We start from the raw sequence: 20,064 nt of genomic DNA on the forward strand, positions 1-20,064 counted from the left end.
AATAAAATATGATTATGATTATTTTGTATTATTTATAACAATCATGAAAACTATTCCATTTACCTCACACAATACATACATACATCTCTCATCATATATGCTATATTTTATAATAATATTCAGAAGAGTAGACTCTGATAAAATTCACTTATACTAAAACTATGCTCAATATAACTCACCAAAAACTCCCTTGTGATGTTTTTCATAGTCACACCCAAGTCGTCAGCCCAACCACTAGCAACAACTAATCTGGCTTCCACTGCTTATAGTTTTTCCTTTTCCAAGATATTATATAAATGGAAAAATGTGATATGTAACCTTTTGAGGCTGTCGTTATTCACTTAGTATAATGCCTTTGAGATTTTGAAATTTATCTGCGTTACTAAGTATATCAGTAGTTCATTCTTTTTACTGCTGAGAAATAGTCCATTGTAGAAATGTACACAGTGTATTTACGCATCCAATTGTTGAAGGATATTTAGGTTGTTTTCATTGTGGGGCAATTAATAGAACTGTGATACTGTTCTTATATGGGTTTTCCAGTTGGACATAAGTCTTTATATCTCTAGGGTAAGTGCCTAGGGGTAGGATTGCTATGTTATATGCTAAGTGTATTTTTAACTTTATAAAACCACTTTCCAGAGAGTCTGTACTCTTTTGCATTCTGAGCAGCTATGTATGAGAGAGTTGTACTTGTTCCGCATCCTGATCAGCACTTTGTGTCAACTGTTTCTTAGCCATTCTGTGCAGTGATATCTCGTTGTGGTACTTTTTACATTTCTCTGATGTCTATTGTTGACAGTTTTTTGTGCGTTTATTGGTCATCCATATGTCTTCTTTGGTGATATGTCTGTTGAAATATTTTGTCAATTTTAAATTAGGTTGATTGTTTCTTTACTATTGAGTTTTGAGAGCTCTTTATAGATTCTGAATATAAGTCTTTGTTGAACATTAACTTATTTTATATCTGAATACAGCTGAATGGGGACTTGAGGGAGACTGGGGAACTATTTAAAATGGGAGAGATTTGCCCTAACTGGTTTGACTCAGTGGATAGAGCATCGGCCTGTGGATTCAAGGGTCCCGGGTTCGATTCCAGTCACGGGCATGTATCTTGGTTGCGGGCACATCCCCAGTGGGGAGTGTGCGGGAGGCAGCTGATCGATGTTTCTCTCTCATTGATGTTTCTAACTCTCTATCCTTCTCCCTTCCTCTCTGTAAAAAATCAATAAAATATATTTTATAAATAAATAAATAAATAAATAAATAAATAAATAAAATGGGAGAGATTTGATCATGTGTAACAGATGATGAGAATAATCTAGTTGAGAGAAAGAGGTCATTTAGACTACAAATTGTATAAGTTTCCAGGTGGGAGAGAACAAGAAATAAACATAATTGAAAAGAAAACCCCCTCATTATATTAAAAGGGGGGAGAGTTGCAGATGTAAGCATATAGGTCTGTATATTTAATAGGAAGGAAGTTGAATAAGTTCTTTCTGGTGGTGTATTTCCCTTCTGACGTACAAAGCATCTACTAAGTGATGGTGAAAAGGAGGCTGTTGGGGAATGGTGAAAAAGGATGAAAATCATTTTTTTTTTAATCAAAGAAATGCAACAGAATTGGGAAGAGGTATTGAAAATCCATGGAAGTCGTGAGTTTAAATGGCTACAATCCACCCTTTAGAAAGACTACTGGTATGTCCAGCAGAGCATCCCTACTTGGGGAGGAAGGGAGAAAGCAAAAACATGGAGAAAACCCAACATAAGTATGGATTTTAAAGTAGGAGTGAAGGTATGAATAAAACTACAACAAGGGACCTACAATATATGGAATATTAGCAAAAGTATTAGTAAAATCACAAGCTATGAAATCAGAGTAGGATAAAGAAATAAAGATTATTACATGAGTAGGAAAAAAGTAGAGAGATCAAGTAGTTGCACAAGCAAATAAGAAGAGAAGCTGCAGTCAGCGAACAAGGTGCGCGCGTTAGTGACTTCAGAGGCGGAGTAATGGATGTGTAGGTGAGCTGGCTGCAGTGAAGGCGATCATAGGAGACGGGATGGTCAAGGAACTGAAGGCTGGCTCTTGGTTATGTCATGTGCACAGAGGCCCTCAAGGCTCCCAGGAGTTGTTAACAACGACCATATCACTGCATGTTGATATTCTGTATCTACTTTCAAAGGAAAAAGTCAAAACAGCAGAAATTTCACATCCTAAAAATAAAATGTGGGCAGATTAGCAATATAAGTGGGAACTTAATAAAACATTTTCCCCTGAATTTTCAAACTACTTAGAGAAATAACTATTATTGGGATAAATTATCAAGAGTTTATACAGCCAAGTTTTACTACTTAACTGTTTTTCCTCACTCACAAATCGAACACAATTATCACCTTCATAAAGCAGATGTACAAGAGAAAAAAAGGATCAAGTTTTCTCTCTCCCACTTCTCCCCAAACTGTCCAACACAATATAATTTAGAAAAGTATAAACAATTATATGACTGTTAATTTGGATTCTACAAACAAGTGCAATATTATTATGGTCACAAATTTAATAAAAACAAGGCAATTCTTACCAAAGGAAGGTGACTCCCTTCCATCCTCTAATCCTGAGTCTCTCTCTCTGTCTCTCTTTCTGTGTTTATGACCACGATGCCTGTGACGTCGATGGCTTTTTCTTCCTCCCAGGGGCACATGAACTCCAATAAATAGTGTCCGATGACCTTATCAGAAGTAAAAGCACAAATTAAACTCTAAATTATTCCAGATCACAGAAGATAATGATTTACATGTTAATGATAACTCAATTCAATTCCATCCAGCACATGGTCTTTGTGTTTATGATGTGTGTAAACCTTAAAGTTTGGCACTGTATTTTGGTATACTACGGAACAGTCACAATACTATTTGGTTATATATTTTATACTCACCATTAGCTTATCAACTTTCTTAATAATCTCTTTGTGTCTATTTCCCATAGTTTATAATAATACTATTATCATTTTTAAAAAATCATTCTACTTTCTACAGATCTTCAAATCAGTTATCTCATCAGTTCCCTTTCCTTCACAGTCAAGTGAGTGAAAACTGAGTCTTTAATAAAGCAGATTTCACCTAGGTCCCTAGTAATACCAAGTTCTGTGGAGATTTTTCAGCTCTACTGTTTCTGTATGTGGCACTTAACAGCACTGACCATTTTCTTCTCCATGACTGAACTTTCTCTTGGCCCTCCTCCCTCCACCTTTGTTTTATCCATATCATTTTCCTTTGTTGGTTCTTCCATTTACCCATTCAAGGTTGGGATCCCCATGACCATAAATTTTTCTTACAATATCATACCCCAAATTGATTTTTCTATTCTCATATATATATCACATAAGAAGAACAAAGATATGCTCAATTAATATTTGACAAAGGTACAAGAGCATACAATGGAGTCAAGACAGTCTCTTCAATAAATGGTCTTGGGAAAATTGGACAGATACATGCAAAAAAATGAAACTAGACCACCAACTTACACCATACACAAAAATAAAATCAAAATGGATAAAGGACTTAAACATAAGATGGGAAACCATAAAAATCTTAGAAGATTCCATAGGCAGCAAAATAAGAGACATATGCCAAAGCAATATCTTCACAGATACAGCTCCTAAGGCAATTAAAACTAAGGAGGAAATAAACAAATGGGGCTACATCAAAATAAAAGGCTTCTGCACAGCAAAAGAAACCATCAACAAAACAACAAGAAAGCCCACTGCATGGGAGAACATATTTGCCAATGTTATCTCTGATAAGGGTTTAATCTCCAACATTTACAGGGAACTTATACAATTTAACAAAAGGAAGATAAACAATCCAATCAAAAGATGGGCAACGGACCTAAATAGACAATTTTCGAAAGAGGACATACAGAAAGCCAAGAGACGTATGAAATCATGCTCAAAGTCACTAATCTTCTGAGAGATGCAAATCAAAACAACAATGAGGTACCATCTCACACCTGTCAGACTGGCTATCATCAACAAATCAACAAATGTAACAAGTGCTGGAGAGGATGTGGAGAAAAAGGAACCCTCTTGCACTGCTGGTGGGAATGCAGACTGGTACAGCCACTGTGGAAAACAGTATGGAGTTTCCTCAAAAAATTAAAAATGGAACTTCCATTTGATCCAGTAATCACGCTAATAGGAATATGTCCCAAGAAGCCAGAAACACCAATCAGAAAGGATATATGCACCCCTATGTTCAGAGCAGCACAATTTACAATAGCTAAGATTTGGAAACAGCCTAAGTACCCATCAGCAAATGAGTGGATTAGAAAACTGTGGTACATCTACACAATCGAATTGTATGCTGCTATAAAAAAGAAGGAAGTCTTACCATTTGCAACAGCATGGATGGAACTAGAAAGCATTATGCTAACTGAAATAAGCCAGACAGAGAAAGATAAATAGCACATGATCTCACTCATTTGTGAAATATAACATAAACTGATGAACAAAAATAGAACCAGAGATATAGAAACATCGGACAGACCTATAAGGGAAGACAGTGGGGGCGGGGGGGTGAGGTGGTGAGAGATCAACCAAAGGACTTGTATGAATGCATATGAGCAAAACCAATGGACACAACAGTGTGGGGGGTGAGGGTTTGTGCTTGGGGTAGGGGTGGTGGGGGAGAGGTCAATGGGTGAAAAAGGAGACTCATGTAATACTTTAAACAATAAAGAATTTTAAAAAGAACAAAAATTCAAGAAACTTAGTGATAAATGTCATTATTCTGAAATGACTTGGCATTTATTATTTTTTAAATATATTTTATTGATTTTTTATAGAGAGGAAGGGAGAGAGATAGAGAGTTAGAAACATCGATGAGAGAGAAACATCAATCAGCTGCCTCCTGCACACCTCCTACTGGGAATGTGCCCGCAACCCAGGTACATGCCTCTGACCAGAATTGAACCTGGGACCTTTCAGTCCGCAGGCCTATGCTCTATCCACTGAGCCAAACCGGTTACGGCCGACTTGGCATTTATTAATCCTAATCTAAATTATTTTTAAAGATAATATAATTTTTAAAGATGAATAATTTTTATTTCTTTTAATTAGTCAAAACATTCTACAAATTAACTTCATATCATGTTAAAAATCCAAAAAGTAATAAAAATACATATCATTGAGATATGAATACCAGTATATTTTGAAAATATTAGGGAGAATGAAACAGAAATACTAAGAGAAAATTTCCTATACATTTGTACCACTGTCTTAAGCAAAACAACAAGTTGAGATGGCAGTGTTATTTTTTTTTAATCTTGAAACATAGTAAGCCTCAACATTTCCTGAATAAATAAAATGAATCCTAACAACAGGTATTTTCTAAGAAAAAAGGAAAGGAGAATTTCAATTTTGACAGGCTATCAGACAGCTTGAGGCTGGATATTTATAGCACTCAAAGAGAGGCTTACAGTTCAAGTTAGTCAAGAAACAGGTTAATAAGGAATGCTTATAGGATATGATAGCTGCACCTAGAAAAGGATAACCATCCAATTGTTATGAACTCAAATCCAAAGAAAACAGCAGTAAATAATACAAATTTAAATACAAATAAAAGCAGTAAAAAATACTAATCTGTAGGAGTTCATAACAGAGTGAAATCAAGGATAACCTGGGCGACAAGGGAAGTTTCATGGAAAGGTAAGACTTGAGTTAGGCCATAGTATGTAGAGCATGGGGAAAAATAAGGTGAAATAGAGCATCTATTTTTTAATGTTTTATATTTACTTCAGAGATAGGAAGGGAAAGAGAGAGAAAAAAATATCAATGATGAGAGACAATCATTGATTGGCTGCCTCCTGCATGGCCTCTACTTGGGTTCGAGCCCACAATCTGAGCATGTGTCCTGACCAGGAATCTAACCATGGCCTCCTGTTTCATAGGTCGATGCTCAACCACTGAGCCACAATGGCCAGACATGGCATCTATTTTTATAATGACTGAAGCTTGCAATTCACTATTATTTTAAAGCGTTTATGTTTTGTTGTTTTATTTTGAAAGGAAGGGGGAGAAAAGAGATCAGCATATGTCCTAGGATACTTAAAAAATGAATACAAAAGAGAAGGTTGTTACTCTCTACCTTCCCAACCCCATTTTTACTAAATTATAATTTCTGAACAGCCCTGCCACTTTGCTTCAGGGAAATAGGTCAGGAAATGAGCAAAAATGTACAACTGTAAAATTTTCCATATTTAGCTTTATACTGTACTAGAGGCCTGGTGCACAAAATTCATGCGGGGGGGGGGGTGTTCCTCAGCCCAGCTTGCACCCTCTCCAATCTGGGATATCCCTCTCACAATCCAGGACTGCTGGCTCCCAACCGCTCACCTGCCTGCCTGCCTGATTGCCCCTAACCACTCCCCTGCCAGCCTGATCGATGCATAACTGTTTCCCTGCCGGGCCGATTGCTCCTAGCTGCCCTCCCCTGCCAGCCTGGTTGCCCCCAACTGCCCTCCTCTGCCGACCCGGTCACCCCTAACTTCCCTCCCTTGACAGCCTGATCGCCCCCAACTGCCCTCTCTTTCAGGCCTGGTCCCTCCCAACTGCCCTCCCCTGCCAGCCATCTTGTGTCCACATGGGGGAGGCCATCTTGTGTGTTGGAGTGATGGTCAATTTGTAAATTACCTCTTTATTGGATAGAATTATTCAAAAGATGTATGCACATGTAGAAAGTGGCTTATTTGGGGAATTATGGTAATTGGACACACAAAGGCTTGCTTGGAAAAACTGAAGAGTCATTGAGGAGAAAATCAGAGTTCCATGAAGACAGTTGTGGAATTCAACTGTGAAACTGAAGGAATAAAACAAAATATCTGAAAGCAAAGATGAAAAATACTTGGCATTCCTGTATAGATGTCTGCAAATAAGAAGTAGATAGTGTTGTAGTTGTTGTTTTTTTTTATGGTCACAATATTTTAGCAGCTTCTCTCGTTGGAGGAAGAATCTATTCTTCCAACACTTGAATCTGGATTTGGGTATGTGACTTGTTTTGACCTATGAGACATTAGCAAATGTGACAGAAACAAAGGTCCAGCAAATACTTGGGCATTGGTTTTTCCTCTCTATTGCTTCCGGGAATTCCTATGTCGCCATGCAATCTGGTCTATCAGATATGTTTAATTTTATATATATAAACACCAGTATATACTCCCTTGGCACCTTACACTTCCCAATAAAACTTTTCAAATTTCAATCAAATAACTAATGATTTCATCAGGTACATAATGCCCCTCATAGGATCTATACTTAGCAATACAGTCTGTTTAATCAAGTTTCTATTTTCAGTACCTGGCATATTAAGAGCTCAGCAAGTGTTTCCTGAATAAATAAGTGAAAACAAATCTTAACCCCTTTTTACAGCATTTTATGCTGCAGTAGGCTGAAAAATTCAAATGCTGGCTCACAAAAGGGGAGATCAGACTTCAAGGAATAGGATATGTATTGGCAAGTGAAATGTAGATGGTATGCCTTGTGAAGGGGGGTGGGGAACAAAAAGGGTCCAGAAATATATATTAGCATACTTAACCTGTTTTTACCAGGAAGTAAACAGTTGTTATTTCCTTAAACATTTACTGCAATAAACATGGATTTATCCTGACATATAGAAATTATGTTTCTCATTTTTCAGTTTTTTGCAGGAAATTTTGGATGAAAACAATGACTTGTACAAGTGCCTGAAGCTGGCTCACCCAGTTCTCCCGAGGCAGCTGTGCACACCTCTTCCTAACTGTGTGTTCAGTTTGGTGATGTGAAATCAGCCACAGAAAAAAATAGGTAACCATGAATTTTGACAAATGCCATAAATCGAGGCTGTGGGTGGGCTGGGGAGGGGATGTTTACTGGGAGGGTTATCAGAACATCATTACCTGGTGCCTGATAGAAAAATAGAAACATAAAGATGAAATTTCCTAATTTTTCTTTTCTTTTTATTTTATTTATTTATTTATTTGTTTATTTATTTATTTGTTTGTTTTTGGCTGCTGACAGTTTTCTGTACTGAGAGGTGATCTGCTCAAGTTACCTTAATAAGGCTGCCTGATCTTTCTAGAAAGATCCACTTGTGCAGTTCTATAATTACGTGGTTATTGAGTAAATATCCACCTATGAGTGAAGAATATAAAATAATTATTTGGGGTGAGGGAAAAGCATAAAGCTCAGATGTTGGAAAGTGAAATTAGGAGGTATCCTTGCTCCTGTATCCACTGTGATCCTCACATTTACATAGGTTTTACAAAGAGTCTATTAGGAAGAAGAAAAGCTAAACCCAAGTCCCTTTGCTTTGAGATTTAAAGTCACTTTAGTACCATTTACAGTACCCTAAATGACAACAAGCAGAAATGGATACATTCCCTCATTTCCATCCCCGTCTGGAGGAAAGATCACCTCTGGGAAGAGAGTCTGGCCCACTTCCCAAACTCAACAGCAGCCACTAACCTACAAAGGATGTGTGCGCGCACACCGCTGGATCTATGCCCATCACATGACTGATGCTAAAGGCCTTTACAACAAAGTCACTTAGATAGGAGTGGAGAAGGGGGACACATGTGCCCTTACAATAAGGGAAATTAAAGACCTGGGTCACTAAGAAGTTTAATACTTAAGACTCAAGGCAGGTTTTGGTACATGTGTATGTGGATGAGGAGGTTATGTGGAACACTGTACAGATAAATTATGAAGGATCAATAGCTGTAGTGGACAGGACCTTCCACCACATGATGGGGGCGGGGGGTAGTCACATAACACTAGTGTAACTTGCATTACCCCAACTCCTTGGATGGCACCAGATTTCTACCTGGTGGCAGAAAAAACTGAAACTATAGTAATAGGCTAGGCTGTGCAGTGTTGAACATTTGTTGACATAAATCTTGAGGGGCAAATCTAGCATATAAGGATCATAATTTTATCTTTATATTTCACTGCTATATTATTAATACCTGGATTAGTGTCTAGCACTTAATAATAGGCACTCAAAAGAGAGTTGGAGGAATGACTGAATGAATAAATCTGGTGTTCATTTCATTCTCACCTGAGGATAGCAACAGGTTAGGCATTAAAGTCTGACTCAACCACTTAGTTCAGTGGTTCTCAACCTTGGCTGCACATTAGAATCACCTGGGAATCTTTTCTTTTTCTTTTAATTAAATCTTTATTGTTCAGATTATTACATTTGTTCCTCTTTTTTTCCCCCCCCCATAACTCCCCTCCTCCCAGTTCCCGCCCCACCCTCCGCCCTCACTCCCCACCCACTGTCCTCATCCATAGGTGCATGATTTTTGTCCAGTCTCTTCCCACATCTCCCACACCCCTTCCCCCCCCCCCAAGAATAGTCAGTCCATTCCCTTTCTATGTCCCTGATTCTATTATAATCAACAGTTCATTCTGTTCATCAGATTATTTATTCACTTGATTCTTAGATTCACTTGTTGATAGATGCATATTTGTTGTTCATAATTTGTATCTTTACCTTTTTCTTCCTCTTCCTCTTCTTAAAGGATACCTTTCAGCATTTCATATAATCCTGGTTTGGTGGTGATGAACTCCTTTAGCTTTTCCTTATCTGTGAAGCTCTTTATCTGACCTTCAATTCTGAATGATAGCTTTGCTGGATAAAGTAATCTTGGTTGTAGGTTCTTGGTATTCATCACTTTGAATATTTCTTGCCACTCCCTTCTGGCCTGCAAAGTTTCTGTTGAGAAATCAGCTGACAGTCGTATGGGTATTCCCTTGTAGGTAACTGAGTTTCTTTCTCTTGCTGTTTTTAAGATTCTCTCTTTGTCTTTTGCTCTTGGCATTTTAATTATGATGTGTCTTGGTGTGGTCCTCTTTGGATTCCTTTTGTTTGGGGTTCTCCTCACTTCTTGGACCTGTAAGTCCATTTCTTTCACCAGGTGGGGGAAGTTTTCTGTCATTATTTCTTCAAATAGGTTTTCAATATCTTGCTCTCTCTCATCTTCTGGCACCCCTATAATTCTGATGTTGGTACGCTTGAAGCTGTCCCAGAGGCTCCTTACACTATCCTCGCATTTTTGGATTCTTTTATCATTTTGCTTTTCCGGTTGGGTGTTTTTTGCTTCCTTGCATTTCAAATCATTGACTTGATTCTTGCGCTCCTCTGGTCTGCTGTCGGGAGTCTGTATAATATTCGTTATTTCAGTCTGTGTATGCTTAATTTCTAGGTGGTTCCCCAATATAAGATCGAGGGTCTCATTAGTTTTCTTGTAGATCTCATTAAGTTTATCGGCGGCTTCTAAACAGTTCTTGAGAGACCTTAAAAGTGTGGTTCTGAACTCTATATCTTCCATTGACAATTTTGTCCTGTTTCTTTGTCTCCGCATTTTGTTATGCTTCCTTGGTGCACCCCCTAGTGGTTTTTGTGCGCAGTCTTATAGTTAAACCTTGATTGCTGTAGCTAATACCAGGGAGGGTTTCGGGAATCTTTTTAAAATCCTGATTTCTGGGCCTCATCCTCTGGAAATTCTGTTTCTTTGTTACTAATGTTGTGGCCCCACCCCATAACAAAGAAACAGAATTTCCGGAGGATGAGGCCCAGAAATCAGAATTTAAAAAGATTCCCAGGTGATCCTAATGTGCAGCCAAGGTTGAGAACCACTTACTTAGTTGAAGTAACCCAAGGAAAACTTGAGAGGAGAATTCCAAGAGAAATATCATATATTTCCAGAACTCTACCAGGCAGGCAGTACCTCTGAGTTATTATATTTTGAATGCTAACCAAATATGACTTAATTTTACATCTCAAGATGATAAAGCCAGGCATAACTTTTTATTTAAAAAAATTATATTTGACTAGAAGCCTGATGCATGAAATTCATGCAAGAATAGGCCTTCCTTTCCCCAACTGCCAGCATCAGCTCCCCTCTAGAACTGGGACCTGGGCTTCCCTCCCACCGCCGGCAGACACCCAGAACCCAGGCTTCCCTCGCAGCCCAGGCTTCATCAGGAAGGTCATCAGCAAGATATGCAAATTAACTGACAACCAAGATGGCGGCCGGCAGCCAGGTAGCTGAAGCGAACAGGAGGCTTGCTTGCTCCAGTGAAGAAGGAAGCCAAGGCCTGCCGCTGCCGGTCTCTGAGCTGCAGTATAAGAAACAATGTTGTGCCAAAACCGGTTTGGCTCAGTGGATAGAGTGTTGGCCTGCGGACTGAAGGGTCCCAGGTTCGATTCCGGTCAAGGACATGTACCTGGGTTGCGGGCACATCCCCAGTGGGAGATGTGCAGGAGGCAGCTGATCGATGTTTCTCTCTCATCGATGTTTCTAACTCTCTGTCCTTCTCCCTTCCTCTCTGTAAGAAATCAATAAAATATAAAAAAAAAAAGAAACAATGTTGCAATTATAGAAGGTAAATAAACCCCAGAAACCTGCTTTCAGCCATCAGAGCTGAAGCTAGCAGGACTGCAACAGTGTTACAATTATAGAACCCAAACAAACCCAGATACCTGCTTTCAGCAGCCGAGGTCTCAAGCTGGAGCCAAGACTCAGAGCTAAAGCCGGCTCTCAGTTCCAGTGACAGCCATAGAAGGTAAATAAATCCCAGAATAAAAACAAAGAAAAAAAGGAGAGTTTGGGAGATTCAGTCACCCACCAGCCTGAAAACGGCCCTCAGCCCCTCACCCAGACTGGCCAGGCACCCCAGTGGGGACCCCCACCCTGAATAGGGTGTGACCAGCTACAAACAGCCATCATCCCCTCATCCAGGCTGGCCAGGCACCCAAGCGGGACCCTCACCCTGATGCGGGACACCCTTCAGGGCAAGCCAGCCGGTCCCCACCCGTGCACCAGGCCTCTATCCTATATAGTAAAAGGGTAATATGCAAACTGACCCTAACAGCAGAAGGACTGGGAATGACTGGTCACTATGACACACACTGACCACCAGGGGGCAGACGCTCAATGCAGGAGCTGCCCTCTGGTGGTCAGGGCACTCTCACATGGGAAGAGCTCTGCCCAGCCACAAGCCAGGCTGATGGCTGCCAGTACAGCGGTGGTGATGGGAGCCTCTCCTGCCTCCTCAGCAGCGCTAAGGATGTCCGACTGCAGTTTAGGCCTGCTCCCCGCTGGCAAGTGGGCATCCCCCGAGGGCTGCCGGGCTGCCAGAGGGATGTCTGATTGCCATCTTAGGCCCAATCCCCCGGGGAGCGGACCTAAGCCAGCAGGTGGTCATCCCCTGAGGGGTCCCAGACTGTGAGAGGGCACAGGCCGTGCTGAGGTGCCCCCCTTCCCCCCCGAGTGCACAAATTTTTGTGCACTGGGTCTCTAGTATATATATAAAAGCCCAGCGACCAGAACGGCAAAACGACCAGAACAACCAGAATGGCTGGTGGCTATGGCACATACTGCAGCAGCCAAACAGCCTGATCTGGACCCTGACTGGACCTCCTGGCTGGCCTGGCCCCCAATCTGCCCCAACACCCCAATCAGGAGTGGGCCTGGCTGGCCAACTGCCTGTGGCCCCTCCCACCCCCCACTGGCCCAATCTGATGAGCCCCCATTGGGGCAGGATGGCAGGACCCCATCTGTGCACAAATTTGTGCACCAGGCCTCTAGTATTTACTATAATGAAAAGAATTCTTTTTACCTATTATATCTCTGAAATAGTAATTGATTGAAAATATTGCATATACATACATACACAAAAACAGTTATCCTCATTCACAGAAGATATGGTTTTAAGTCATATAAATAGCAAATACTCCAAATACTGTACTGTGTCTTATAGAGAGTAGTAAAAAGCCTGACTTTAAGGAACCATGAAGACAGATTTATAATATAGGCTCTTATTCTACAATTGGCTGCCTAAAAACTGACATCCTAAGCTAGGGATGCAAAATGTAAAACCAGGACTCCTAAATTATGAAACCATAAATTTGCAGAATTGTTTAGCCACATATATACATTAGAATATGTTACTATTCTCATGCAAACACATCTATAACTACTTGTACATGGTGTAAAAATATGCAAATTTTTAAAAATACTTCAGATATTTCAAATTTCCTTAGAATTACAATATACTGTAAAAGTGGACTATAAATAACTATCAAGTTACCACTCACTTCAAATATAAGAAATATCATTAAAAAATTATGTACCAAAAAAATTGATGTGGGTCACATACAAAAATTATGTGAAACATTAAAGTGAAGAAACATGGATATAATATATAACTCACCTGAGAGTTCATTTTAGGAATTAAAGCAAATTCTATGAATAAAAACTTTAAGAGAACATTCTCTTATTTGGTTCTTATATTTAGGACTAGAGGCCCAGTGCACAAAAATTTGTGCACTCAGGGCGGGAGAGGGGGGTCCCTGAGCCCGGCCTGTGCCTGCTCGCAGTCTGGGACTCCTCGGGAGATAACGACCTGCTGGCTTAGGCCTGCTCCGGGGTGGCAGAGAGCAGGCCTAATCCCTAGGTGCAGCCCCTGGTCGGGCTCAGAGCAGGGCCAATTGGGGAATTGGGGCGCCGCCCCCTGTCATGCACAGAGCAGGGCAGATTGGGAGGTTGTGATGCCACCCTCAGTCAAGCTCAGGGTAGGGCCGATTGGGGGTTTGGGGCACCGCCCCCTGTCACACTCAAGGCAGGGTCAATGGGGAGGTTGTGGCACCACCCCGTCACGCACAGAGCAGGGCCAATCAGGGGGTTGGGGTGCTGCCCCCTGTCATGCACAGAGCAGGGTCGATCAGGGGGTTGGAGAGCTCCCCCATGTCACACACAGAGCAGGGCCCATCAGGGGGTTGGGGAGCTCCCCCCTGTCACGCACAGAGCAGGGCCCATCAGGGGGTTGGGGTGCCGCCACTCTCACACTCAGGGCAGGGCCGATGGGGAGGTTATGGCTCTACCCCATCACACACAGAGCAGGGCCCGTGGGGTGGGGGGGTTGGGGCACCGCCCTCTATCACCCACAGAGCAGGGCTGATCAGGGGGATGGGGCACTGCCACTCTCACACTCAGGGCAGGGCCAATGGGGAGGTTATGGCTCTACCCCGTCACACAGAGTAGGGCCCGTGAGGTGGGGGGGTTGGGGCGCCGCACCCTGTCAAACACAGAGCCGCAGGGCGATCAGGGGGTATGGGAGCTCCCCCCTATCAGGCACAGAGCAGGGCTGATCAGGGGGTTGGGGCGCCTTCCCCTGTCAGGAACAGAGCAGGGCCGATAGGGAAGTTGTGGCCCCGCCCCCTGTCACACACAGAGCCACAGGGCGATCAGGGGATTTGGACGCTGCCCCCTGTCACGCTGATCCCGGTGCCGGGAGACCTCACAGCTCCGCTGATCCTGGTGCTGGGAGTCATATTACCCTTTTACTATATAGAATAGAGGCCTGGTACATGGGTGGGGGCTGGCTGGTTTGCCCTGAAGGGTGTCCCGGATCAGGGTGGGGGTCCCCACTGGGGTGCCTGGCCAGCCTGGATGAGAGGATGATGGCTGTTTGCAGCTGGTCACACACCCTTCAGGGTGGGGGTCCCCACTGGGGTGCCTGGCCAGTCTGGGTGAGGGGCTGAGGGCTGTTTTCAGGCTGGGACTGAAGCTCCCAACTGCTCTTTTTTTTTTTTTTTTTTTTATTCTGAGCCAGCTTTAGCTCTGAGGCTCCAGCTCTTAGGCCTCCGCTCCTGAAAGCAGGTATCTGGTTTGTTTAGGTTCTACAATCGAAACTCTGTATCAACTCCAGCTATGAGATCCCGGGCTTGCTGAAAGCTGGTTTCTGGGGTTTTGTTTATCTTCTATATTTGTTACAATGTTTAAACTGCAGGCTCAGAGGCCGGCAGCGGCAGGCGGGGAATGTTGGAGTCCTCCATCACTGAAGCAAGCAAGCCTCATGTTAGTTTCAAGCTGCCTGGCTGCCAGCCGCCATCTTGGCTGACAGTTAATTTGCATATCGCCCTGATTAGCCAATGGGAAGGGTAGCAGTCGTACGCCAATTACCATGTTTCTCTTTTATTAGATAGGAAACCCATGAAAAAAGAGAACAGTTCATTATACAATGTGCACAGGTGGCATAGATAGCTCAATAAGTGGATGAAATTTACTATTGGCTTTTTTTTTCCCCTGAAATCTTCAGTATTAGTCTGTCTTCCTAATTTCCATCCTCAAATATCCAAAGTGTTTGACATGCAAAATGTACAATTTCAAATGGCTTTTGTGTAATTAATTAACTCTACTAATTATTACCAGTGCATCAAATACAACTTAGAATTGCCCTATTAATTGACTTTGAAAATCCTTTTATCAACAACACTAAGTTGCACAAAAGTTAACCAATAATAGCAGGGAAAAATGCTTCTTTCTTTTTCAAAGAAAAGATATTTTGAATAAAGAAACAATACGATTATTTATTTTATAGTGCAGCAGAGACAGGAATCCTATATAATAAAAGGGTAATATGCAAATTGACTCTAATGGAGGAACAACTGGTCGCTATGATGCACACTGACCACCAGGGGGCAGACATTCAACACAGGAGCTGCCTCTTGGTGGTCAGTGCGCTCCCAGAGGTGGAGCTCCACTGAGCCACAAGCCAGGCTGAAGGGCTAGCAGGCTGTCAGAGGGATGTCTGACTGCCAGCTTATGCCCAATCCCCCAGGGGAGTGAGTCTAAGTCAGCAGGTGGACATGCCCTGAGGGCTCCTGGGCTGCCAGAGGGATGTCTGACTGCCAGCTTAGGCCGATCCCCGGGGAGCAGGCCTAAGTTGGCAGGTGGACATCCCCAGAGGGCACCCGGACTGCAAGAGGGTACATCCCCTGAGTGTATGAATTTTCGTGTACCGGGCCTCCAGTTTAAAATAAGAGAACAAGAAGTTATAATGAAAATAGTCTCCAGTGGTAGTGAGGTTTCTTTCCTATTTGTGAGAATGGGAATTTACTAATTATAAAACTTTCAAATGTTTGCAAAATCATTTGGAGAACTATATGATATGGTTACTAATTATCAAATTCCTTATTGCTTCATAATATGACCATCTCAACTTTTAAAAATAGTCATGATCAAGTGAATATATGTGCTCCAGTCTTCCAGTTAATCGTCATCTTGCTGCATTCAGTCACCTATAAACAAGGTGCATTTGAATCCCGGCTCTAAGGCTTGCTAGTCATGTGGGTTGGGCAAATCAATCTTTTGTGTTTAGTTTCTTTATTTGTAAAATGGAGATCATAATAATATTTACCTCATTGAGTAAAATCAAGGATTAATTCATTCTTCACTATCTGAACTTCCTCTTACAAATATTTAAATTTCATCTTCAGTCATTCTTTACCTCTAGGCACACTATCCTAATGCTTTAGCCACACCATGTTTGCCATCCCTTGCATACAACTGGTCCTTCCTTCTTTGCCTTCAGAACTCCTATTCATTTTTCAAAGCCTGCCTCTGCCTCTCTGAAGCCACCTTTGGTCCCTCTCAGTAGATTCCACATTTTCCTCCTAATGACAATTTTTTGGAAATGAAAGATTAGAAAAAAAAAGTCTAGGCCTAATTTTTAGCTTTTTCTTTTCTTTTTATTCCACCATATTATTTTTTACCTCAGTTGTAAAATACTATATTATAATTATAGGTACTACCATTGATAAATCAGAATCATGTTTTATGATAGCTTTGTGCTAGGTGCTTTTATTACATTATCTCTGGACATTGGGTCCATTATGCATTAATGTCCCCAAAGGTAATAAACTAGTAACATAACTATTTTTCCCCTCAAATGAAATGAGCAAAAGAATATCAAGATAGAGGTATCACTTTCTCTATTAAATCCTTGACTTTAAAGTAATTTAATATTTGCTAAAAGCAATATATAATAAAGAAAATGTTGTTTTATTTAATTTTTAAGCCAGATTTAAAGATTAGTTTAACTTTTCCATTAAAGTTTTATATTTATGAATTCTTGAATAACAGAATAAAATGTAACTAGGTTTATCTTCATACAGCAAAACATACTTAGAAACTACTGTATTTACATGTTAGATGTTTGAAGGGTGATTAAATACTTGATGAGTGTTAATTATGTACCTAATTACATTATACAAATTTAATTTCTTAGTGACATATTATTGAACAAATCAATACAACACACAATGAAAGACCATCTCACACTCATTAGGATGGTTACTATCAAACAAACAGAAAGTAAGAAGTGTTAGCAAGGATTTTGTTTAGCATCTATCTAATTTAATAAAAAGTGCTGGATATCATGGAAGAATGTAAATATGTATAAGGTGAAATTTGTCCCTCAATAAGCTTAGAATCAAATAAGAAACATAACAAATATATATAACACAAAAAAAGATGCAAACTCAGAAAGAGAAGTTGGGAGGAGGAAGATAATTATTCTGCCAGCAGGAGTCAGGTAACACTAATGTATGGGCAGAATTGGCATTCTACTTCCGTGTGGAGGAAAGTCACTAATAAATGGAAGAGATGAGAAGGAGGTAATGGACTATTGCAAAATAAGCCACGTGGTAGCATCAATTGCAGCTGCTGTATCAGATGTAAGCTCTCTGTTAGAGCACGTTAACATGACCTTAGATATAGGGTGATGTTGCTATTTATTGTTGATCTGGCAATTGCATTTTTTATTACTATCAAGAAGGAGCACCAAAAAAGAACATTCCCTTGGGAAGTACAACAATAAACAGGTGTCCCCAAAATGTATATACACCTTGAATGATTACAAACTCAGTATTTATTAACATACAGTTCAACTTCAAAATTTAAAAGAATCTATATAAATGAGTAACTTTTTTGTCAATGCCTGTTTTCTGTAGTGGACAACCTGGTAGATACTTTAGGTCTTTAAAAACTGGTAGGCAGCCTGGCCAGCATGACTCAGTGGTTGAGGGTCTACCGATGAACCAGGAGGTCACAGTTTGATTCCTGGTCTGGGAACATGCCCAGGTTGCAGGCTTGATCCCCACTGGGGGCGTGTGGGAGGCAACCAATCAATGATTCTCTCTCATCATTGATGTTTCTTTCTCTCCCTCTCTGAAATCAATAAAAATATATATTTTTTTAAATGGTGGGCAAAGCAGGGGGGCGGGGGGAGTGAGGAATGGAGGACATCTGTAATAGTATCAACAATAAAAATTAAATTAAAAATAAAATAAATAGGGAGAAACTAAGGTGGCGGCAGAGGTAAACACCGGGAAATTGCTGCCTCCCACAACAACTTCAAAAATACAATGAAAAGACAAAACGGACATCATCCAGAACTATAGGAAGGCTGGCTGAGTGTAAATTCTACAACTAGAAGAAAAGAGAAAAGCACACAGAGACTCAGAGGAGCTGCGGAAGTAAAGTGCAAAGGCACGGAGGCTCGAGCGAGTGTGCACGCGGAAAGGGGCTGGTACCTGAGGATACGGCTGTCTTTTTGAATCAGGAGGTAGTCACAAGCTCCCCACTGCTCTGAACTCCGGTTCCAGGAAGTCTCTGGGGACCCAGGACTCATACGGGGAGAAAGTGGACTGTCTGGCAGCAGGCAGAACTCTGAACTTGAGGGCCACTTTCCCTCAGAGGTGCTTGCAGCAATTATCGGGACAGTGGGACACGCGGCCCCTTAGGGCAGGGCTGAGGACCAGCCATAGCTGCTTGCTCCACCCTTTGATTCCCTGAGACCCCGCCCCACCCAGGCTGCCGCAGAGGCTTTTGCATATGAATGCCCTGGCCCTTTGCAGCCTGAAAATTACCTAACAAATTGCAGCTGGGCCAGACAGACCCAGAACTTCCACGAGAAGGCCCAAGGCCCCACAGCAGTTTGCATTGCTTCACAGCTGGGCCTCATCAGGGCACCTCCAAACTCCAAAAAAAGGAAGGGGAATCTGCAGTTCTCTTCATAGCTCCTGCTGGGTAACCTCAGTCAGAGGCTAAATTAGCACCTCCTTAGATCCAAGAGCCAGTGTACCCAGTGGTCAGAGGGGGACCATCCAGATTACAACTCCTCAGATCCATAAGGGACACACTCAGGGCGCAGACTCAGTGAGCACCAAAGCCCCACTGAAGCAAGTCTTGCCCCAGAGGGGTGTCTTCAGCACAGAAATTCTCCTACTGCAGACACAGCTGATTCTCACTGCCAATTGGCCTGGAGGTCAGTTCCTCCCAGCGATCCTACAACAATCAAGGCATAACTACAACAAGAAGGTGCACCAAGAGTGTCCCCCTCAGGTAACTGGGGAGGCTAAGCCACTGGGCCCTACAGGACACCTAGCACACAAAACCACTCTACCAACACAGGGAAGCATAAAAAAGGCGGAGACAAAGAAACAGGTCACAAATGACAGAAATGGAGGAAAGCAAACTACTGGATATAGAGTTCAAAACCACACTTTTAAGGTTTTTCAAGAATTTTATGGAAACTGCCGATAAATTTAGTGAGACCCTGGAGGATATGAAAAAGACCAACTAGAAATTAAGCATACACTGACTGAAATAAATAATAATATACAGAGATCCAACAGCAGACAAGAGGATCCAAGAGTCAAGTCAAAGATTTGAAATACGAAGAAACAAAAAATACCCAACCGAAAAAGAAAAAAGAAAAAAGATTCCAAAAATATGAAGATAGTGTAAGGAGCCTCTGGGACAACTTCAAGCGTACCAACATCAGAATTATAGGGGTGCCAGAAGAAGAGAAAGGGCAAGATATTGAAAACCTATTTGAAGAAATAATGACAGAAAACTTCCCCTACCTGGTCAAAGAAATAGACTTACAAGTCCAGGAAGCGCAGAGAACCCCAAACAAAAGGAATCCAAAGAGGACCACACCAAGACACATCATAATTAAAATGCCAAAAGCAAAAGACAAAGAGAGAATCTTAAAAGCAGTAAGAGAAAGAAAGTCAGTTACCTACAAGGGAGTACCCATACGACTGTCAGCTGATTTCTCAACAGAAACCATGCAGGCCAGAAGAGAGTGGCAAGAAATATTCAAAGTGATGAATAGCAAGAACCTACAACCAAGATTACTTTATCCAGCAAAGCTATCATTCAGAATAGAAGGT

The 20,064-nt window shown here is 41.5% G+C and overlaps 1 protein-coding gene across 1 annotated transcript in view; it reads right to left on the reverse strand.

The window, feature by feature from the left end:
- SLC4A10 (solute carrier family 4 member 10) overlaps window positions 1-20,064 on the reverse strand; it is a 239,894-nt gene that overhangs the window by 130,021 nt on the left and 89,809 nt on the right. Inside the window, exon 3 of the mRNA XM_081095919.1 lies at window positions 2,583-2,729. Coding sequence (XP_080952045.1) covers window positions 2,583-2,729 — 147 coding nt within the window. The remainder of the gene's footprint in view (window positions 1-2,582; window positions 2,730-20,064) is intronic.

Source organism: Myotis nattereri (genome assembly GCF_964212035.1).
Source record: "Myotis nattereri genome assembly, chromosome: 7".
NCBI lineage: Eukaryota > Metazoa > Chordata > Mammalia > Chiroptera > Vespertilionidae > Myotis > Myotis nattereri.